General features: G+C 36.9%; 1 protein-coding gene and 1 pseudogene across 1 annotated transcript; one reads left to right on the forward strand and one right to left on the reverse strand.

The window, feature by feature from the left end:
- The first annotated feature begins 2,697 nt into the window (after positions 1-2,697).
- Positions 2,698-16,973, forward strand: LOC140675547 (uncharacterized; annotated as a pseudogene).
- LOC140675564 (uncharacterized) lies at positions 8,937-14,868 on the reverse strand. The gene is made up of 6 exons (XM_072910154.1): positions 14,547-14,868; positions 14,344-14,475; positions 14,129-14,263; positions 13,848-14,045; positions 13,379-13,546; positions 8,937-9,154 (listed from the first exon to the last, which is right to left on the reverse strand). Exons 1-5 carry the CDS (start codon positions 14,866-14,868, stop codon positions 13,530-13,532), a joined length of 804 nt encoding a protein of 267 aa, XP_072766255.1. The 3' UTR covers positions 8,937-9,154; positions 13,379-13,529.
- Positions 16,974-24,870: the final 7,897 nt, after the last annotated feature.

Raw genomic sequence — 24,870 nt, forward strand, 5'->3', positions numbered from 1 at the left:
ACTGAGTTACGTGGAAATTGTCATAGGAGATCATCAAAGAAAGGAACTAATATTATCTCTCGAAACGTGGAAGGGACTCTATGATCAACGTCACAATATTCACAATTTACTGCGAAAGGACTCTAAAGATACCTATAATTTTATAAGCGTTGGACTGCTAACAGTGCGAGTTTATACGATTAACGATACTAAGCTTATAAGTTTCGAATCTTTAAACGTACATGATGATGATTGAATCGACGTTACACCGTATGTTTGATCTCGATCAATGCATCGATGTAACCTTTAATCGATTGGTTAGAATCACCGAGACAGTCGATACTAAGTTTACATAATTCTCCAATATCGCGTCCACTGTAACGGATAATAAAGAAGTATCAAATGTAATACGCGCCAGCGACGCCTTCAATAAACATCAACTCGTCGATTGCGAATTGGCAGCTTTAGTTTTTAGTCACAATATGTAATAATAAAAAAAAACTGTAAAAGAGAAGAATAAAGTTTTTTAAATTTAAATCATGATATAATTTATTCGCACACATTTCCCATCCGTGCTTCCTCTTCCCGTAAACAGTCCCAGTTCTCATACGTAGCTCGTTGCGACGTCATGCTGGGAAGGGAGAATGCAAAGCTAGGAATGAAAGAAAGAAATAGCGCGAGGCGAAGGAGAGCGAGAGAGTAAGCGCTAGGAAAGAAAGAGATAGCGCAAAGCGAAGGAGAGCGAGAGAGTAAGCGCTAGGAAAGAAAGAGATAGCGCAAAGCGAAGGAGAGCGAGAGAGTAAGCGCTAGGAAAGAAAGAGATAGCGCGAGGTGAAGGAGAGCGAGAGAGTAAGCGCTAGGAAAGAAAGAGATAGCGCTACATGAAGGCGAAGATGATGCGAGAATGCAAACAGAGAATTTTTTTTATATTAAATATTAAGTTATTATATCTAATTATATATATAATATATTAAGGAAGAAGGATGGGGTAGATAAAGGAAGCGCAAGCAAGCAATTATATGTGTTTAACATAATTTTTATTTAAAAAGTGTGTGTATTTATACATATAAAGTATGTGTGTGTGTGTGTGTGTGTGTGTGTTTTAAATTTTAAAATATAAAAGATATAAAAAGATATAAAATGATATTAAATATAAAATTTAATAAAAAGAAAACTAAAAATCCGTAGGAGCTAGGTGGAGAGGGAACTCGTGACGGCTGCGTCTGTAACAGAAAATAAAATGAACATTTTTATTAGTACTTTAAAAAAAAATATTTAAAATTTGAGCATACTTACAATACGAGGGGCTCCTCTCCGAATAGCCTGCGGAGGTAGAAAATGTCCGCATGCATATACGTATACTCTGCGTCGAGATCTCGGAGCCATCACCCCACAAATCCTCCCACTCGGGGATCTCCTTACGGCAGGCCCGCACCCAGCGCACCTCCTCCATGTGCGCTATGCTGATATATCCAAGGATCGGATCAGCACCTATTTGGAAAATCTGTGAAAAATTAATAAATATATTATAAATAAAAAAGCGTATAAAATAATAATAATAAAAACTACTTACATCTCCGAATAAAACGTTCAACAACGCCTGGAACAGGGCGCGGGCCAAATTTCGCGCTCGCCGAAGTGATCGGCGGCGATGGTACCGGTGATGGGCAATCCACTCCGGAAGTCGAAGGCGACGGTATCCCGACTCAAAAAGCGCATGCATGAATGCTACTACTTGCGACATTTTTAACTTTAGAAAATGAACTTCACTTCACTGGATTACAGACACTTTATGCCAGTTCCAGCGAAAGCTAGGTAACGTCTCGGTAAAAAAAGGGTAGGGGATGAGCATGGCATAAGAGCTACTCTTCACAACTAATAAAAGCTGACATGAATTTTATTAAGTCCCCGGCTATAAATCATGCGTTTTTTTGCACCTTTTAAAACGGTCCGACCTGTTCGTCGCAGTGTCAACCAAAAATTTCTGTTCTTTTCCTACGACATCCTAATCATAAAATGTTCGAGCAGCCGAACGTTGGCACAGTTGCAAATTCTTCCTTAAAAATAATAATAAGGAAGATGTCTCACTCCCGTTTTATGGGCGATTTTCCGCGAGGGTACAAAGTTGCCGAACGCCGGCGCTTAAAATCCTAATGATAAAATGACCATAAAATAGTCGTAAAAATAAAAAAAAAAAACAGTTTTATGGCTTCTAAAGTGCCCTCGACTATAAATCAATCACAAAGATAAGATTTTCCGCGAGGGTACAAAGCTGCCGAACGCCGGCGCTTAAAATCCTAATAATAAAATGATCATGAAATAGTCATAAAAATTAGAAAAAAACATAAAATGATCATAAAATAGTCATAAAAATTAGAAAAAAACAGTTTTATGGCTTATAAAGTAACCCTCCTCCCCCCGGCTATAAATCAATCACAAAGATAAACATCTGTTTTTGGACGTGGATAGGACCCTCCCCCCTCCCCTTCCCCCCACTCCTCCCTGGTTAGAATCCCCATAGTATCCCTACTTTCTATTAAAACGCTCCACTATAGCTGCTTTAATATCGGGATTGCGAGTTACGCGAAAGCGAATGTCTTTTTCTTTTAAGAATTTTTGTACAGGACGCGCAATAAATTCTTTATCTTTGTCGGTCTGTAGGTAAACCGGTAGACGACCATTGCTTCTCGAGAATATACGCTCAAAAGCTCGTATTACACAGATACCTGTTTTGTCACGTAAAGGTTCTACCCATACAAATTTACTAAGCATATCGATTACTACAAGTAAGTAAGAATAACCGTCATTATAGCTCTTGAGATTACGGAGATCAATCAAATCAGCTTCCCACAAATCATCGATATTTGTCACGTTATAATATAAACGCGGAAATTTTCGTCGTACCGGTCGATACAGCGTGTACGCGTCTTGCGATTTAAGCCAGTCGAGAACATTGTTGCGACTAAAATTCGGTTTAACAGCTTGCGATAAATTGTCTACCGCGGAATATCCTGCGTAGTGCGAGAGGTCGTACAGTTTTTCGAATTCCGACATTAGAGTCTCATCTAATCGAGTAAACGTTTTTTCCCTTTCGGAGAATCTTCGTTATCGTGTGTTAATGTTTCATCGGCGATGCCTTCGCCGGCGGATACAAATATCGTGTCTGCATCGGATTCGTTTAATTTACGAGTGTATGATTTTGAGCGCCGAGTCTTCTTTGGAGTGGACCTCCCGCGAGGTAACGGATTTTTAATACGATGAACTCGTAACAAATCGCGATTACCTATGAAATTGGAAGGAGTGTTTATATCATGCAATAATCGAGCAAACTGAATTCTTCCGGTTGCTTTTACGGTTTTTCTTTCCCGTATCGCGTCGTTTATGAGTTCCGAGATATTCGATCCCGTTATGACTATACTGTCTATAGTCACAACTCCGCGTCTATCGCAGCTAATCTTAGACTCCGGGATGTCTACCAAATATTTCAATAGAGCGCGTGCTTTGTCACGATAATGTGGCGACTTCGTGGCGTTCTGAAGAATTATTCATTCATAATCACTCATACCACCTTTATATTTCATACATCATTATTACCAACCTAATTTTATATATGTACTAATTTCATCTAAATTAGGTATATGAATGTAACAGGAAGAATGAATAAATATATCTTTAATAAAAGAATAAAGAGTTGTAGTTAAGTAAAAGTTTTATTGATCAAACTTTTACTTAACTACAACTCTTTATTCTTTTATTAAAGATATATTTATTCATTCTTCCTGTTACATTCATATTGTAAACATCGTTCTCAAATTATTTAAAATAAAATAATAATTTATATAAATAAGAAGTCTAGTTATATTTAACTCGTAATAAAATTCCCACAATAAGATTTCGGCACGGAGACGACTATTCGTTTTATCATTTCCACCGATTGAGCGCGTTTTTTCCCGAAACTGCTACTAGCATTACTACCGCTAATGTTACCGTCGCTGCTAATTAAAGTTTGCGTTTCCAAAAGTTCATCGTTATCGTCATCATACAAATCTTTCATGTCTTTGTTCTTCATCTACCTCGCCATTATCTTTGCGTAAACGTTTTCTCGCAGCTCGAACAAAGTGAAGATAACGTTGAAGTACTTCCTTATACATTTTCCATCTTTCCCCTTCGTCGCGGGGAGTCGCGAGATTAAGAATACGGCACATGTCAGTATCGAGTCGCGATAAAGTAGTTCCAGGCGTCTGCACCGAATTATTATTTTGTTTAATATTTTCCAGATTTTTTTTTATCGAATTATTCAACGATGATGCGCTAGGTGCTATTTCCGGATGATGTTGATGTTGCATGTGCTGCATTCTCTCGAGATTTTCCGTAGAAATTAAAACCATTTTTTTAGCTCTTTCCATTATTCAAATATCGTAATTGTTAATGCTTTACTTTTTATTCTGAAAAAAACAGATATAAAAAGTTGTATAATTTTTCATTTCCCGATAATCCGTGATAATATAACCTCGAGTAAAGGAGCAATAAGATAGGATAAGAATCCTCCCCGTTGTACCAGTAGCTTTCTTCTGCCTCTCCAATTACCTCGTTTTGTCGTGACGCGTCGTAGGATGGTTTTATGCTTGGCTAATCGTCTTTTTTCGTTACTTCCAAGCGGTACGTTTCCTTTGAGCGTATTATAAGCGCACTCTTGTATGCATTTTATTAGTTTATTATCTGCAGTGCGTAAGAAAGACACTCTTTGATTTTTTTTCAGATAGCACAAAGTTTTCAAAAGATATGCGTTTCGCTCGCCGATTGATAGTCTAGCAATTTTTATTGCTCCGTCCGACGAATTCCGCGACGTCAGTGACGAAGGATATTTATTCTTTTTTACCATTACGATGTAATAGCGCGACTGGCAAGATGCGTAAGTAATCATCTTCCTTTTATATACCCCCTCCTCTATTGCTCGATCTACGAGGTACGTAGACGTAATGCAGTGAATCGTCAGGAAAGATACACGTCCGAAATCGATATTCGTCTGGAGTCGATTGTTTCAAATCAAGCAATAAATATCCATGCGGTCTCGAGGTTGCGTCGTAGTTCTTCCATAAACTTTGGGTCGTCGGGATATACTTGACGTGCTAAATGACGAATTTGGGCACGATCACGCGGATTTTTGAAAACAACTATATAATTCGCGTTGAGAGATATGTCACGCTGTCCACGCCCCTGATGGAACAGATTTTGCGAAATAAGAATAACACTGAGATTCTTATGATGGCTGCCTTTCGTTAACAGATCCACGATAGCGTCACACGATGATGATTCTCTCATAAGATCGTCGATTATTACCAATTTCGGAGAAAGCGGATCGTTGGAATAATCTTCCGGGCGCGGCAATCCCTCTCGAAATTCGATTATATTTTTTTCGCGTTTCTCAAAGTATTATTACCGCTAAAGTATCCGCTTCTTCGCGCGCTTTTCTGTTCTACTTCTCTTTCACTCATAGCGTGTTGTAAGCGCTGATACGCATCTTACCACTCGGCGTAATAAAATAAAATTCTCTTGAATCGTACCTCGAACATGATTGATAAACTTCGAAGGAAAGTTTCCACGAAAATCGTTTTTCCGCATCCCGTAGGACCACAGACGATCGACGTCCAAAAATGTTTCCAGTGTACATCCATTTTGCAAAATGAGCGATTGCGCATTTACACACAAATTCATAAATGAAATAAGTTCAGTGTCACCCTTACAAATAATAATAAGCTTGTTAAAAATGCGCATGCGCGATAAATTTTTAATGTTAAACGTTGGAATGCAGAGGAATAAGCTTATCCACGCTTCGGGGGCCTCCACCCGCGGCGGTCGCGTGCTCGCGCTAGCGAATATCTCGGTGAGCGTAATGGCGCGGTGATAAGCTGTATCTTTAGTAAAAATGCTCTCACCAGCATATATATGCTCGCTAACAAGTGATTGAGCGTACGCGCTATTTTTAAAAAAATTATTGTTTTACTAAATAAAAAATATACCGTTTAAAAACTAAATTAATAAAATTAAAAAATATAAAAAGTTGGGAGGAAATAGGAGCAGTATTTTTATTAAAAATGAATTTTTTATTTTTATATTTGCATTTACATAGCATTTTTCTTATTAGCTATATTTACATTTTTCAACTTAACTAAGATTTACATTTTATTATAAAAAAAAATTACAACTATATTTAAAACTAAAATTTTATTTTACAAAACTTTACATTTTGACAATATTTATATTTTACGCAGGGTGGGCGGAAAACGTGCGCAATTCTATATTTTTACACGCAAAGTTAGAGGAGTGAACAGGAAAGTATGCTAATATCTATCAAGTTTCTGATAAATACCCGTACGGTAGAGAATATCGTTTTGTTTTTATAAATCTTCGTTTTAATAGCACAGGCGCTCATCTTTTTGTTTCATCGCGCGTAATTATATAATGAAACACTGTGCGCCGAATGGCTTTAAACCGAAGATTTATCCTCGATTCGGGGGTTGTTTCTTCTACTTGTTCCTTTGCCTGTTCCTCTCTTTCTCTTTGTAATAATAGTTCTCTAATGCTAATAAAATTAACTAAGCGCGAGTTTTCAAAGTTCAGAGTTATACCCTTTACTTTACAAATTTCACGAGTGAGTCTATCGGGTGTACGAACCACATACGCGTAAAATTTCGGTCCACCGGATACGAACGACTTTATGTAGCTACTCTCGTCATAGTTTGCGAGTTCATCCGTCATATCGCCTAAAAAATTACTCGTACGCGGTTCGTATTCCTGAGGATCGCCGGTACTCACGTATGTACATGAATCGGTATCATAATACAAAACGCGGCTTTCTAATTTTTCTAAATATCCGTATAATTTTAATCTTACTTGTGCCGTTGTGCCGTTAAGCTGCTATTACTACATTAGTAAGAGGCGATGGTATGATTGCTTCTTGTCGCATTCGTGACGAAACATATATTACCTCGTCGTTTACGGACAATATATCGGTTATTTCGTGTTGCGGGCTAGTGAGTAGGCTCATTAATTTCTGCTGCGTTTTAACGATGTCAGTATGTGGCAAATTTTCGCGTTGACCAAATTTTCCCCCAAAAAAATTTAACGCTAGTTTCGTGACCGAACGTAAACCGGGGTTGTGTACGATGTTATTTTTCTCAAGAGCAATATCTTCTGTTTCCTCGTACTCACGAAGATATCGCTCTTTAGCATCGTCATCCGTGCATTCGCTCGGCCAACCACTAGCTTCCTGTTTTAATTGTAGAAATGTGTTTATATATCCGGCGAATAGACCTTCCTGGCGCGTAGCGTGATTATAACGAATGACATTATATTGCCAAATCTCATTAATCTCTGTCACAAAATAACCTTTCTCAATAGCTTTCTTTAATTCGCACGATATCCATGTACCTTCGCGTTCAGAAGGTTCATGAGCGCACGTGGATTGAGAAAATCTTTCGCAACAAGCACGACACAACGCGAATAATAATTTACCCTGCACGCGATAGGGTAATACAGGGTGAAAAAGATTGCAGGGAGGGAGTACTCCGCAACGAACGATTCCTTCGACCGACTCGAAATTATATCCCGGTGTTACGTCAAGCGGGGTCGCAGCTCCTAAGAGTGCTCGGACCTTTCGTCTGACCGGTTGCGTATTTCAGAAGCTAAGCTTCTGGGGATTCCCCGCGACTAGGCCTATCCGGACGATGAATATTTTCCCTTACCAAGGCGATGTAATAGAGATATGACGGTGGTGTTACCGTGTATATGATGATGCGGCAGTGTCGAACACAAAAAAAAGAAAATGGCGATTACCGACTAAGGGAAGTCGCATGATGTGAACTCCTTGGGAATGGTTCCGCTAACGAAGACATTAATAGGGTCCGCTAACGAATAGTAAGAGATGTTTCTATTTCTTAAACCTCTGAGGAAGTCGGCGTAAGCGTTAACGCACCGGTCGCAGTCGAACGGGAAAAACTCTGCTAGATTACGAAGGCAAGCCGTGCAATACACACCGGAATAGCGCGTGCTGTCGATCGCGAGATGTACGTTGAAGTACGCCTAAGAGTCTCTATCGATATTGTCGGAATTTACAAAACAAGATGCGCAATACGGGGTGAGTTCTAATTTGTGAGCGAATCCCGAGATGTAAGTGCAACGGACGTTTTCTAATCGGTGACGCGCTTCGACGGCGGGAGGGGAAGGATGGCCCTCCTGTGCGGGGCGCAGTTGTCCGTAACACAAGTAAGTGTGTTGTCAGTAAGTTATGGTTAAATATTATTATTGTTATTGTCCGTATAAAGCGTTGTTATTAGTCGCGGTCGGAACAGGGAAGGAATACAAATAATTAAATAACGAGAGATAGGTTTCTTGTGTTTATTCAGTTAGATATTGATAGTTTACAATTTAATGAATAAAATAAAACGCGCGTTATACAATATTTGAAACGAGTATTAATTTGGAAGCAAGTATTATTTTCGAGAAAATCTCGACAAGAGAGAGTGGTCAACGCGAAACACAGGAAAATTAAAAAAAAAGGGTCGGTCGTAAACCGACCTCGACAGCGCGGAGTGAAAATACGATTTCGGAAGGGTTTAGCAGAAGGCGAGCTGGCCCAAGCGACGCGCAGGAAGCAAAAAAAAAGGTCAATCGTAAAAAGTGTCGGCACGAGAAAACTGGGTTTTCCAAGTTTCGTATTTTAAGTAACGCTACTACAAGATATTGTTATATTTCGTTCCGCGTAATGCTAATCTATTGTTATCGGTTATTTCGCGGAACCCCAGTGCTCGGGGGTGGAACATCCGTAATTTAGGTATAATATTTCGTCGCGTATCTGGAGGTAGCGGGTTTTCCTCGGATCTCCCGGTACGTAATTCGCGGGCGGCAGAGGGGGAAATAGTAGCTGCGTGTCCAATGGTATTAGTTTGCGCGGCCACGGGAAATATCCCATAGACTTTATGCGGATGTCCGTCCTCAGAGGTTTGACCTGCTTCGCTCGTAGCACCGGGTGAAAGTACGTCTCGTATTCTAAGTCAAAATATAGGCGATCCGTCCCAAGGAATTCACTATCCGCTTCACTGACGGAGGCGTATTTATATTCGTAATATAAACGTCGCGCGTGGAATTTGTGTCCGCCTCTTCTTATTTTTGGCATCTACAAAAAGATCAAATTAGTTTCGCGTGTTCGCTGGGTTCGACCATTGGTTTTGAGGTAGGGAAGTGACATGTGCAGAATATTAGCACGATGCTATCAGGAGAAGGTATAAGTTTGGTCTTAGGATAGGAATGCCGTATGTGCAGAGTATTAGCACGATATCGGCTGGGTAGGGGTAGTAACGAGCGTGCAATTGTCTGCACCGCTACGTCGTTGGTTTGGTTAATGGTCGAAACCAGGTCTGTTGAGGGTCGGATTGAAACTTAATATGATGCCGAACGTAAAAAATGCGGACTGGGTACGTTTCGGTATTAATGCACAATAAGATATAGTTAATATATGTATCTTTTGACTAAACTTACATTGGATGGTTATAGTGGTGACGCGTGAATGTAGATCAGAGAGCTATCGGCACGGAAAACTGACGCAGGGTGTACGGACGTAGTAACGATATAATATGCAGCTCGCGTGAGATAGAATGACGTTGAAGAGGAACTGTATGGAATAGGATCGCGTACCGAAACGGAAACGAATGTGGATATGGAAAGCGTACTGATTTGGAACAGTGTTGGGAAATGGAATCGCGTATAGAAATAGAATCGCAAGGATGAGGAGCACTTCTAGAGAGAGAAGTGCATCGCTCAGAGTTTCGAATTGATGTGTCGATTTTTGGGACTGTTTCGAGATCCCTCGGTTACGCGGGTCAGGGTTGAAGAGTGGGGTGGGCGCGTAGGAAGGGTTATCTAAGGGTTTGGAATAGCGGGGGAGTCTTATGGTGGTGGGAAAGCGGCTATTTTATGATTAACGTTTCGGGCTGTCGGCTAGAGTCGGTAACGATTATAATGGGTAACTTGTCTTAGTGAATAACTTATCGGTTAAAATGTAGTCGATAACTTGTTGTTTGATTATAAGTTTAGTGTTTCTTAAAAGTAAATGAAAAAATTTTGGTGCTGGGACGTAACACCGGCGATATTCTGATTAATTCCGTGCATTCCTCGCCTACGTATACCGTTGGATGTCCGATCGGAAAAGCACCGGTTTTCAACACATACGGGTACAGTGAACATACATCAATGTATCGTATCTTCTCCGTTCCCGTAATCTCGTAGCGCGTCACAATATTTTCCGTGCGCCCTCCGTAGAAGGAGTGTCGAGGATCGAGCGATTCGTTGTCTAACATCTGATGATGTTGTAAATATTCTCGCATCTCAACATTTTCATTTATATCGTGATCAAAGTCGCACTCTCATTTCTCTATCACCCTGTATCCCCGTGTTCGAAGACGAGATGTCGTTGCGACGGTATGCTCATAACGTAAATCGTTTGTATCTGTATCTGACGCAAGCGGTTTATCGCGATTGACTCGAAAACATCTCGGACAACCATGCCAGAAACATCTGTGAAACTGTAACACGTAATATTGCGTTACTCCGTTTTCCACAGACTCGTAGTACCCATCGACAAGCGTGCCATCGGGTAAACAATATTCCCTGCTTCGCCCTGCGTGGATAATACGATGACCGAGCTCACGCTCCTTCCACACTAACCACTGTAGAGCTTTGCGCGATTGAATATTTACACGTCTGTAACCACCCGCAGGAATAACACCTATCTCTCTTTCGCGCAAGAAGTTTTTTCTGAATATTCTCATGCATGTAGAAGCAATAGTTGTACATTCTTCGAATGGACACACATCCCCGCGCTGTAAATAGATTTTTCTAAAAGCCATGCACGCTTGTCTAAGAATATCTACGTCATTACGGCAGTAATCCAATATTTCGCGTTGAAAATTAAACACGTAGTTCGCACGCGTCATCTCGGAGTGTTATGCCAAAAATTTTTCGCGTTCTTTCACCTGCATGGAATTAGGTGAATAATATTGTACATCGGGCAGTGGGCCGACATAAGTTTGATTATCGATAGTATTAAATAAGTGAAGAAAAATACCTTTATTCGAAATATCCGTTAGACCGAAAGCCTTAGGTAATTCGGATAAACGCATCGGCATATAATTAACACTATCGATAAATTTTGTACGTCCCATCGTTGATACAACTATTTTCGTTCCGTTTAAAATTACTCGCGGCTCTAACGAGATACGGTTTTCCACAATATGATGTACAATAAATTGAGCATCAAACGATTTAGCGTTATGTGCGATACAAATTATTTGTTTAAAATATTTTGTCGGACGCGTTACAACATCTATAAATTCCTGTACGAGATTACGATGAAATATATATTCCCGCACCAACGACATCGCACTGAGGTTTCATTTATTTCCACGCATGACTCGCAAATTTGATGAGCGACGCAGAGCGTAGGCACGTGAATTTTTACATTCGTGGTACCTTGGAGCGTTTCGTCTTGCCTCGTCTCAAAGTCGTAAAACACGAATGTTACGCGGCTTTTTTTACGTGCGGATATACAATTATTCTTGCCGCCGTTCCTCCGTTGTTGTTGCTCCCCATTCTCTTCGATAAATTCCGCACAATAAGGATTGGAATTATCGTCGCGCCGAATAGGTAACATATAACAAAGGTGGTTCAGCGATTGTAAAGAATGACACACGCCGCAATAAGCCATGTCGCATTCGTGTTGTTTATTTCTTTGAATTAATCGACCGCAATCATTACAAAATCGTATAATTTCGCAAACGCTTTTTTACGATTTTCCATCGTATGATTTCCGCGCACGGTGACGCTCCAAGCACTCACGATTAAAATATTCCCGTCTATAATTATCGCACCTAATATGTGGCGTATCTGTTTGCTCGCACGGCGCCATCGCGTTACATCGCGGACATTTGTTAGAGCATCGATGCTCCCCCTTATCGGAGTGATAACTTAAATTACACGGAACGCAGTATCCTCGCCCGCCCACGGCGACCCTTAAATTTAAAATTACGTCGAAATGCTTTATGTCCGGATGAAATAATATATTTAAGCACGTTCTTGTCTCTCGCTGTAGAGCGGCTAAGAATTCAACCCCGTTGTACAACGGTTTACCGCCCCGACCAAAAGTAACGACATTATACAGGATGTCTCCGAATTGGCGGATCAACTCTCGTGGGTAGATAGAGCGTGTTAAACTGAAGAGAAAAATCTTATATCATTTTGTTAAATTCACAATAATTAATGAGATATAAATTAATAAAGATCGACCAATACGTGCCAGGATAAGCGTGCGGCGCGAAGAAGCCTCCTACTTATTACTTGATACTAGGCGCGCGGCGAGACAGTAGGCGGATCGTTCTACAAAGGATGTACAAAGGACGTACAAAGGGCGTACTGAAAGAGACATGTACAGTGCGCTCTGCGTTTATATCTTGCCGCGCGCCTAGTATCAAGTAACAACTGGGAGGTTTCTTCGTGCCGCGCGCTTATACTGGCACGGATTGGCCGATTTTTATTAATTTATATCTCATTAATTATTGCGAATTTAGCAAAATAATATAAGATTTTTTTCTTCAGTTTAACACGCTCTATCTACCCACGAGAGTTGATCCGCCAATTCGGGGACACCCTTGTATATCACTATAGCAATATTATCTCCGGCGAGATATTGTTGAAAGCGTTCAATTTCGGAAATTCCGCTTCCTTCCTCTGGAATCGTGACACTTGCATTCCTCGTAAGTTGCAACGCTAAGTCGCGTTGTAACACAGAGTTTTGTCGTCTTGCTGCGTTCCATTTTTCATGTAACTCTCCCGTGCGCAAATTTTCACGCTCGTTAAAAATTTGAGCGGATACAAGCGCACGCGGGAGACATAAATTGTCCGAATTGGAAATCGTTAAAATCGAACGCTTAACAATAATATCCCGTGTAAGTGCGTTACGTCCGCGTCCCTGAGAAGGAGTAACTTTAGAAACGTGGATATTAAACGCTAGAGCTATATCATGACCGTTGCAACTTTGCGCTAACGAACTTACAAGATTCCAAATATTCTCGTAAGTCAAGTCGCGAAATGGTCGGAACGATATACCTGCGGGTCCACGCGTAAAATTTCCGGAATCAAAAGTCATCCCGACGTAACCATCTGGTACGCACGAACGCGTTACGTACATGTGAAGTTCCCGAAACGCGTTCTCTAGCCAGTTATATACATTAGCCCCCTCGGGTACGGGTCGGATACGAAAACTAATTTCGCGTCCCTCTATACCGAAATTTCTAAATTGGCGCATGTTTTCCGATAATAATACAATATTTCTAAAATTATTTTCTACCTGATCGTCAGTATATACCCTCCTCTTCTCTTCTATCGGGCTCGTTTTCCACAGCGTCAAGTGTTTCCTCACCTGCATGCGACTGATTTTCTTCTTCTCCTACGCGTACTTGTTGATGTTGATGTTGTTGACGTTGTATTACGCCGCTTCTTCAACCCCCGATCTGTACTGTGAAAAATAAGAATAATTAAATTATTTTGATGAAATATTTCGTAAAATATTTCTCTCTTACGTTTAAATTTTGTTAATAATGTAAAATTGTTATGTTATTATTTATGTTAAGCTAACTTACTCGTTTTAATATTCTTCCTTCGACCTTCTGTTACATCGGTATATCTTTAGGGATCGTACACCGTGTATGAAATGTCGGAGACGATAATTGTTGAGTAAAAGTTTACTAGTAAAATTTTTTCAATTAAAATAAAATTTAAACATAAGAAAAGAACTAAAAAATGTGTTAAGTTATTACCTTCTTCTATCATCGACACGTCATTTATATCATTTTCTTCTTCTTCCTCCTCCTCGCCTTTCGCTTCTTCTTCCTCTTCTCTCATTTCTTCTTCTTCTTCTTCTTCTTCCTCAGTCATTTCGCCCGATTCTATTTCTGCCTCTTCATTTCCTTCCCTCAGGTTTTCATTCCGTACTTCTTCGTTTGCTGCGATATAATCTAAAAAATATTGTATTATTTCTCTTGTTTAAAAAAATCTTTTGCGCTATTTTCTTTTATTGGATGTAATATTTTTTACTTACTTGCAAGCTGGGAGAATATGACCATTTCGTCAATCGAGCTAATTTCTCCGGAAAGCGGTTCCTCTGCGTCATTCTCATCCCCCTCCGTTAAATCGATAACAGGAGATTCTGGAGTTAACACTATGCGAGCCCGTCCTGAAATGTACGGTATTTTAAAATTTGAAAAATAATATTTTGTTTTTCATCATCGCTATAAAATATGTGTTAAAATTTACGTGAAGGTCCCGCCTCTGGCGACGTGTCTGCTTGACGTCTCCTGCGTAAACTTAATCTAGCGATTCGATCTTCATTTATTCGAGGGTGACGATTTCCTTCGACTGTTGCGATCGCAATCGGGCGCGTTGAGTCTAAAAATTGTTTGATTTAAATAACATATTTTATAATTTTAAACCTGATAAAAGTAAAAATAAAAACTTACCATTCGAATTCTGGAGAAATCGATGAAAATGCAGCCGAAGAAATTCTATGTGCTCACTAGCATCGCTCTCTTCCTCACCAAAACAGATCCGTGATTCGATAACTTCTCCGGTGATATTCAAAAGTTCGCGAAAATTGCAAAAATGTCCTAGGCGGAATAATACCGCGAGCACCACGTTAGGACACTCGCCAGCGAACTTTCCGAAGACGCGATAATTTTTTTCGTCGTCGCTTGTTAATCCCAATAACAATTTGTCAAATTTCTTGCCGCACAAACTCTGTGCCAGCGAAAGGCAAATTTCTACAACGTTTTTAAGATTCATCATGATCATTAATTATTTGCACTGTAACTCACGTGATGGATAACATTCAAATTCGGAACTTGAAATGTACTTTTTCCAATACGGAGAACCATATTTATACATTTTAAAGAAAACGCCTCTTTAGGAAGAGGAGAAAATTCTTTGATTTTGCATTGGTCGGGTTATTAAACAAAATGCGATACGACAATACAATGCAAAACCTTCGAAAGAATGTTTTATTATTATATTTTCTTCTTTTATGACGGATTAACGGTAAGTTCAAAGAAAGTTTTGGACATAATCTATTTCCCACGTTTACATTTCTTTTTTTGTTACGTACAGTAATAAACGATTATTCCTTTTTTGTTACGTGAAGTAATCTTTATTATTTTCTTTATAAGAAATATGTCGTGAAAAAATTTCGGTAATCTTTATTATTTTCTTTATTTTCTCGCCGACTATTTATAAGAAATATATCGTGAAAAAAATTTCGGAAAAAACAACAAGCAATAAACACTTATTCCTTTTGTTTTGTTACGCGAAGTAATCTTTATTATTTTCTTTATTTTCCCGGCGGCACGTTATAAGAAATATGTCGTGACAAAATTTCGAAAAAACCAGCAAGCAATAAACGATTATTCCTTTTTTGTTACGTGAAGTAATCTTTATTATTTTTTTTATTTCCGCGTCGGCTCGTTATAAGAAATATGTCGTGAAAAAATTTCGGTAATCTTTATTATTTTCTTTATTTTCCTGGCGGCTTGCTATAAAAAATATGTTGTGAAAAAATTTTGGAAAAACCAACAAGCAATAAATATCTTTTTTTTTTATAACTTTTATATGTGACGCAAGATTTTGTTTTTTTCTTGGCGCGCTTTAGAAATTCTTTTTCTAAATTTATATTGAATACAATTTTATTTATATATATATATATATATATGAAAAATTTTCTTTTTTATATTTTTCACGATTTTTGTAAAACTACGTTATAAAAATATTATTCTCTGAACTTTAGACGCGACACAGGCAAGCTATGGAGGGTAACGTACATTTTTATAATCTATTTTTTAAATTAATTTAAAATTCCATACACATATAATTTTTTATTATTCAGCGCGCGCATTTTCCCTCACCACTTTTCCATTTCATCTTTCTAATTTAAGTATTCGGGAAAATTAAGTTTAGTCGTTTTTTGCTATCCGAACTAGCAAGTTCAACTGTAAAAGTTCGTTGTTTTCGTTTGTACTTTGAGCGCGATTATTCGAACTTCGATTTTCTACGCAGAAGCAGTTATCATGGATAATCGTAAGGAAAATTCAAATTTCAAGAAATCCTTGTATTCAGTCAGCGCTTCTAAGTCAGAATGTAATTTCGTGGGAAAAATCGAACTGCAACGTATGTTGTTATCTACAACATATGGCCTGAATTCATCCTATACGAAGAAAATTCATATGGGCCTTATGGCGTCGGATGGAGAGGAACTGGATTTTCTACCGATTGTTAAATTATCATCTCATAGCGCTGAAGGAATTTGCTTCGATATGGAATCGTGGCAGAAATTTCAAAAAAACATGGAACAGATGTCTTTGTACTTAAACGGTGATAAAATTAAACAGAGTACGATTATCATCGACAGAATAATTATAAATTTTACTACCGCATATGGTGCTAGAGCTGTGCTAGTAGCGTATCGCGAAAAAGCGCAAGAAGATCTTCCTTTAGAAAACATCGAGGATACGAACGCAAACGGACCTACACCGAAGAAACGGAAAACTTACAGCGTTGTGATAGTAATGCAGAGAGCAACCTTTCTGGGACTGGAAAATATAGTTGGATATGTAAACGCTCGTTTGAATCAACTAAATTTAATTTCCAACAGTATCAACGAATGTGCGTGATATCTAATGAACGAAATAGAGATAAATCTTCCTATCAATAGTAACATTAATAGCAGTATTATAAAACTTCTGATCAAGAGTAATAGCAAGGAAATAGAACGTAACGTTCGCATTCAACTAAAAGATTTATCATTTCTCGATATATACTTTGAAATAACGTTTTTAGAAATAACCTCGCTTTACCTCAATCAAATTGTACATATGATAGTAACAAAACGAAAATTATAATCATTATCCCAGGAATATTTTCTTTAATTATTCATTTTGTAAAAACTTCTTGAATAATTTTGATTTTGTAAAAATAATTTTAAATAAACGTTACATATTTGTACATTTAAATCTATTGCCGATTTCTTTCACCCACTCCTCTTTCCCATTCTACATATAAGTAGTTCCGTTACTTTTATTGTTAAAAGAGGATGTTCCGCAACCTCTTTCAACATTAGGCGCGCATCGTAATATAAGCCACCGATAATACTATTTCTTTCGTTGTGTCATACCGTCGCGTTTGACAGAACCTGCACGTTCTTGTGTTATTATCCTTTTTTCATCTTCACAGGCATGACGTTATACACGGTCACCTATCATGTGACATCATTTGTTTTGACGAGCCATACCTGCCCCACGTGCAGAACGCCAAAGCGCTTTTCCGTCCCACTACCATCACCGTAACCGATATCACCCCAAGAGCCATACCTGCCCTACTACGTAACATGAATGCCTTATCTAACTTTTACTCTAGTAAGTTCTTATTTAGCCCAGCACACCAGGACCAAGATCAGCAATACGAAGGACCCAGGTTCAAGTCCCGAGAAAACCCTTCCCTCTCCAACCACCACGTCTTTTTTGTCAGTCCTGGTGGTGGTGGTGGGAGAAGGGTTTTCTCGGGACTTGAACCTGGGCCCTTTGTATTGCTGATCCTGGTCCTGGTGTGCTGGGCTAAATAAGAACTTACTAGAGTAAAGATTAGATAAGGCATTTATGTTACGTAATGGGGCAGGTATGGCTCTTGGGCCGATATCGATTCCGGTGCCACCAGAACACCAGACACCCTGCGTGGCGCCCGAGAGCGCGGTGGTGGGGGTTTGTTTTGACGGGCCATACCTGCCCCAATACTACTATAATAAATAATAAATATGAATAATAATATAAAATAATATCAAATAATAATATGAAATGTGTGAGCGCGTTTACCGTAAGATATCGTATATGTATTTCGATAAATGAACAATAACATAACAAAGATGAACGTAACGATTACAACTTGTATTCTGATTGAAATAATGTCTACAAAATTGGCACAACGCTCTAATACTGAGAGAATTTTCTCTCAGAATTTATCCTGAAAATCATGGTAATCGTGGGACAACATGGTATGGAAAGAATTTTATGAAAAATTCCCTGATTAAAACTTATCACAATAAAAAATATCTATCACAATATAATATAAAACATGTTTGATTAATTTTACTAAACTACATAGTAAAATTAATCAAACATATTTTATATTTTATCGTGATAGATATTATTTTTTATTGTGATAAGTTTTAATCGGAAGAATTATCATAAAATTCTTTCGATGTTGTTCCACGATTGCAATGATTTTCAAGGTAAATTTTAAGAAAAAATTCTCTCTGTGTATGAATTAAAAAAAAAATACTACAAGTTTTAATAGCACTTTTAATAGTTCTACAATTTTCCGGTAAAAATTAAAAAGTTCTGCACACATTTCTTATTTAAAAAAATTAAATTTATTAAAAATCGATATTAAAAAATATCGTTCTAACTTTGCAACTCTAACACGAAACTCTTCTCTAAATATTAAAACGCATTGAATATTATCATTTTAGAAATTTTCCGATATTTCTATTCAATTTGCTGAATTTGAACATAATTATCAGGAATCAGGAACTATCTTACCAAAAATGATAATATTCAATACATTTTAGTACTTAAAAGAGAGGACGATCGTGTTAGATTTGCGAAGTTAGAAGACATTTCTCAATTTCGATTAATTTTAAATGAAGAATATGGAACTTTTTAATTTTTGTCGGGAATTGTAGAATTATAAACGTGATATAAGAACTCTTATTAACTTATTTTTAATTCATAAAACGTCATGCTCTCTCTCTCTCTCTCTCTCTCTCTCTCTCTCTCTCTCTCTCTCTCTCTCTCTCTCTCTCTCTCTCTCTCTCTCTCTCTCTCTCTCTCTCTTTCTCTTTCTCCACAGATATATTTTATTAATATTTCTTTTAAATAAAATTATTTTGTGTGGCAAGGAAACGCTATCGTTTCTACACCACCTTGAGGTAGATAGCTTGGCGCTCTTTTTTATTGTGGTTTCCCCAGTAGGCCTAATCCACACTCAAAATTTAATTCAATAATTGTTCGAAGTGCCTTCCCCGTGCTTGTAAGCAGAGGTCAGCTCTTCGAATAATTTGTCACGGTGCACGATGCGCCATATCAGGGGTGATAGTATTAAAGGCGCGCTTATACTGGCACGGATTGGCCGATCTTTATTAATTTATATCTCATTAATTATTGCGAATTTAACAAAATGATGTAAGATTTTTCTCTTCGGTTTAACACGCTCTATATATATATATATACATATATATATATATATATATATATATATATACACAGTACATATATACACAGTATATACAGGATGGACCATTTTAATCCATCCAGTCGAATATCTCGAAAACCAAGCCCGGGAGAGAAAAATGTTTCAGACAAAAGTTGTATGGTTTCGAGGGGGCCATAAGATGGTACCATTGGTTTGTCCTTGAAAAGTCATTTGACGGTTACGTGAAGGTTACTTCAAGTTTTTTAAATGGAACACCCTATATATTTTTACATATTCTTCTAGCTCATCTCGAGAGCTTTCCAAAACACTTATGACAAAGTATTTTTTGAGTTATAAGGCTTCAAAGTTGCAGTATTTTGACATAAAATACAAGATATCTCATAAAATATTCATTGTTTATCTTACTCTAATACTTTTATGCACAGAATAACGAGACGAATCAATTGACATAATTAAAACACATAATTATGTTAAAGTAAAAATCTGAATTTGCAATTAACAGTTACACATTTTTATTCTAAGACCGCCTGTGGCACTAGAATCGGCGAGGATGCTCTTATGAGAAAGGCCGGATAGAAATGTGCAAAAGGTTAGTTACACATTTATATAATTACGCACACACACACACACACACACACACACACACACACACACACACACACACACACACACACACACACACACACACACACACACACACACACACACACACACACACACACACACACACACACACACACACACACACACACACACACACACACACACACACACACACACACACACACACATACACACACACACACACACACACACACACACACACACACACATTACCAAATAACCAAGCATGATTAATCATATTAATTAATCATATTACTATTATGTTGATTAATATAATTAATCATAGCCAATACTATGATTAAAAGGACCAAACTAGCCAAGAAGTTCTTTATTTAATAGTACGACGTTTCGACCATTTGGTTGACACTTGAAAAGGACCAAATGGTCGAAACGTCGTACTATTAAATAAAGAACTTCTTGGCTAGTTTGATCATACTATTGGCTATTAATTAAGTACTAGCGATTTTGATCTAATAATCTAATAAATAATTAATCGTATTGCTGTCATGTTGCCAATAATTGTAATATTATCAATAATTGTTGGCAACAAAACAACAACTTCATAGACAGTTGGCTATCTGGGTTTATATAAGTTTACTAAACATTTTTTGTCAGTATAAAACAACTATTTTTTTCACCTTTGTACATTAAATTTTCTGTAGAAATAACGATTTTACAAGTATATAAGTTTTTTATAAAACCCGCGATACAACTTATTTATGTATGAATGTTACACGCATATACAGAATATTTTAATTGTAACAATTAGTTTATAAATATAGCTTTGTGCTAATCGTTATAATTAAAATATTCTGTATATGTGTGTATACATTCATACATAAATAAATTGTATCGCTGATTTTATAAAAAGCTTATATACTTGCAAAATCATTATTTTTACAAAAAATTTAGTGTACAAAGATAAAAAAAATATTTGTTTTATACTGACTTAAAAAATGTTTAGTAAACTTATATAAATGTGTGTGTATATGTATGTACATATACAAGGTGTGCCTAATGATTTTATTATATTTTTGCAGAAAATAAATGAAGCGGTTCGGCGGGCGATAAATAAAGATCGGAAAAAGAGCAGGCAGGTGTACACCCACATGCGGCCGGTGAACACCCACATGCATCCACTCGTCGCATCTATGTGCACACCGGCACCGGTACCGGCCTACGTTGCACCACCATACGCATCATTGGCATATGCACCACCAGGATACGCACCACCGGCATACGCACTACCAGGATACGTACCGTCGCCATACGCACCACCGTACGCTGCACCGCGGCCGTGGTGAATACGTACGTAAAATGTGAACATACAACGACTGGGGACCTTGATAAAGTAACTTTTCCCAGCCGTTATTCAACAATCAGCATTGATCAGCTCTAATTTGTTACAGCCGAGAAGAAACCGGGACGAAACTAAGAGGCTTGGAATTACAATACGTATTTACTTCATTTCCTTGTAAAGATACACAAATCACATTTTTAACGTGTCTATATGAGACGTTGATCTGTATGATCTCTCAAAGCATTATTTCTCTCTTTGAAGATATATAAAAGATATACTGAACGTAATTTAAATAGTACTAAAGTATGAACAGCATATCTTAAGAGGTAACACCACCTTAGAGCCTCAAATTTTAAAGCATTTTTAAGAATTTTTTTAAAGAAAACTATACTGTACAAGGAAAAGTTTTTTTTAGTGTTTATTACAAGTATATTGAAGAATATAACAAATATTTTTTAAAGTATTTAATATAAAAATTAAGCGTGTGATGGCTATCTTTTTGTACGTGGTTTTGATCGACATGCAAAACGGCGGGCACGATTACTCAGCAGTGGTTAGTCTTAGAACAAAAAAACAAAAATACTTATTTTCTATATATTTAAAACTAGGGATGTACGTAGCCGTTTTGAGAAATATGCATTTTTGTTAAAATGGCAACGATTTGAAAAAAAGTCATTTTTAACTTCAAAAATTTGAATGAAATAAAGCGGTAGCGGCGAGAATTTTTAAGATATTGCAAAAATCCTACGTACAGTCTTAGATAATGTTGAAATAAAGATCTGGGTAAAAATTCAAGTCGATCGGATAAAAATTGACGAAGTTATGCTGCCCGCCGTTTTGAAAAATGCTGTTTCGAGAAAAACGCGTTTAAAGTTTTTCGTAACAATTTTTGACGCTGAGCGTCGTTTGGCGTCTGTTCGTTCTACAACTAACCTCGTGTATAAAATAACGGTTAAAATTTTGGCAGAGCCATCTACAGATACAAAAAAATTCATAAGAATAAATGTCCCTTTGCAGGTAACAGGCTCTTTCAATAAGCCGCTTACACGACGTAGCGCAACACAGTGACGCGCTTCACTATACTCACTCGAAACATTTTCTTTTGCGATTTCGAAGTCGGGTCTAATATATATCATTTTTAAGACTATAAGGAATATTTTAAGCAAAAAAAAATTAGATTTTTTTAAAGTGTCAAGTTGGTGTTACCCCTTAATTAAAGGAATGATTAAATTAACCATGATAATTTATTAGAAAAAAATTAAAGAAAAATGAAAAAGATTAAACATATAAAACTTCACATTATTATCCTCGGTAACATGAAGAGAAATACGAATACATATATTTGTAAATACTATTAATGTAATGTATAGGTGGTTGTATTTGTAATTATTATCGCGAGTGTTACACGAATTCGGAGGTCATCAATCAGAAAGATGTGGAAGAAATTCTAACATTAAATCTTAGATTTTGATTGGTCATTATAATGTGTAATTAATACAATAAGAAAAAAAAATAAAGTAATATCAAAAGTATAAGTGACTAAATATAAAGATGTAATTTGATGATGAGCGGAAGAGATTCGCCGCTCATATGTACATTAAATTAAAATTAAGAAAAGAAAATTTATGGGACAACTGAAACATGCATTAGAATAAAAATTAAATATAAAAAAATAATATTCACCAAGCCCAAGCCACAAGATTTATTTATTTATTGATAATTTTATATACTCTTCAAGCAATTCTTTATTAATTATCTTGATATTCTACCATGAAGAATGAAAAAAGAAGAGAATATCGAGATTTTAATAAATTATTATATTATTTGAAAGAAAAGAAAGGAGGGAAAAATCTAAATTTTCTGAGTTTATCTTTATGTGTATTCGGTAACCGTGCATATATATGTTAATAAACTCAAATACACAGATTATTCTATGGAAAAGAAAGGTGCTCCCCTTACATATATTTAGCAACCTAGCATGCGAATGTCGGTAAACTTAAATGCATGGGTTATTCTATGGAATAGAAAGGTACAAAATAGAGACTGAGAAGAACGGAGCGATGCAATGATTATTTATAGAAATGCATGTATGTAAAGCGATTTTTATAGATGAAAGATTCCATGGAAATTTATGAAATTATTTAGACTTAAACGAGACAATAAAAGAAACAAATAAAAATTTATTTGATTAAACTCATTGTTTATTGGCAAATGCGGACGTAGGTAAAACAATAATGGCTAGGGTCAGCGAATACTGATTTCCAATTATCCGTGAAAAGGTTGATAATAGATATCTATCAGAAAATTATAACAAGTCACATTCACACATTCATAATTAAAGTTGAACTTATTTGAGATACATTCACTGAGATATAAATTATAGAATAATAAGTAAATGTCGCGAAAAGGATTCCCGAGACTATATATTTAAAGTCAAAATAAAGAAAATTAGATCTAGGTTAGGAGTGCGATGTGACAATTACAATGGTGAATATTTGACTGATGAAAACGGACCGACTGTTGAAAATGGACTGACTGTTTGGATGATTTTTCTCGCGTAACACAAGGTTCTACTACCTCGTCTCCATTGAATAATTTGACGAATAAGAATTTTAATTAACGCTCTCATATTCTTGAAGGGGTTGTCTTTTCGGTTTCGAACCTCAGAGGCTTATGTATTGGTATTGATTTTTATCAGAGAATTTTGGTCTTAACCAATGGAGAGTTTGGTACAATTGGAGGGAGTTATCGCTTGTTGCTATATTCTATAGAGTTTATTATAAGCAACTGTCACCCAAGGGTGGTCTGTTAAGCGAGCACTCATATTAAGTGTTTAAGTTTGTCACCGTCTCCAACTTATAATTCTAGTTTTAAACAACGATCTCGTTTACGGTGACTCTGTTTTATTTTAAAATTTTTAAATAAGCTAGAGAGCCCTTTGAGTATTTATGCATGGCTCAATTTCTAGCATTTGTTATCTTACGGTTTGAAATTATTTCTTGCCTATCAGATATTTGTTGATAATTAATATTTCATGAAAGAAAAGAATCGTGAAGTACACCGGACGTAACACTGTTTTGTACAGATTAAAATAACACTATTTTGTAAAACAGTTTTTTACAATAACATGTTTTTCATAACTGGTGGATGTACTTGCACCTTTTTCCTTTTTTTTTTACCAATGTTGCGAATGTTGCAAGTGCTATTATGATTGTGCATAAATCTTTTGAAAATATTAATTAACTGATGCATCTTATTAATCGCAATATCTCAGGATGTGTATTTGTAAAATCTGAATATATTAAAAGTTTCAATATTACTTAATATTTCTTTAGAAAGTTGACATCTTTTTATATATAGACTACTTTTACGTAGCAGTAATAATTAGTAAAAAAGATATTATTTTATGTTATTTGAATATTCTTTATATAACCAATTAATTTTAAAGTCTAAGTTCAATGTTTACTTTATAATCTTTAAAATAGCTACAACTGGAAGCAAGATCTTTTTCGCATAGTTGCTTACATTAGCGTGCCAGGCGAACTTTAAAACGCGATGAGCGGGCCAATCGCTTTGCGAAACAATAGGTGACGGGTGCCAACGGGAAT

Source organism: Anoplolepis gracilipes, unplaced genomic scaffold (assembly GCF_047496725.1).
Source record: "Anoplolepis gracilipes unplaced genomic scaffold, ASM4749672v1 Contig19, whole genome shotgun sequence".
Classification (NCBI taxonomy): Eukaryota; Metazoa; Arthropoda; class Insecta; order Hymenoptera; family Formicidae; genus Anoplolepis; species Anoplolepis gracilipes.

What these genes read in the sequence shown, in the direction of transcription:
- LOC140675564 (XM_072910154.1), bottom strand. Translation starts at nt 14,868, where the DNA reads ATGAATCTTAAAAACGTTGTAGAAATTTGCCTTTCGCTGGCACAGAGT. An exon ending in ATTTCTCCAGAATTCGAATG is followed by an intron (nt 14,476 to 14,546) that starts GTAAGTTTTTAT and finishes AACAATTTTTAG; the next exon opens with ACTCAACGCGCCCGATTGCG. An exon ending in CATATTCTCCCAGCTTGCAA is followed by an intron (nt 14,046 to 14,128) that starts GTAAGTAAAAAA and finishes AATATTTTTTAG; the next exon opens with ATTATATCGCAGCAAACGAA.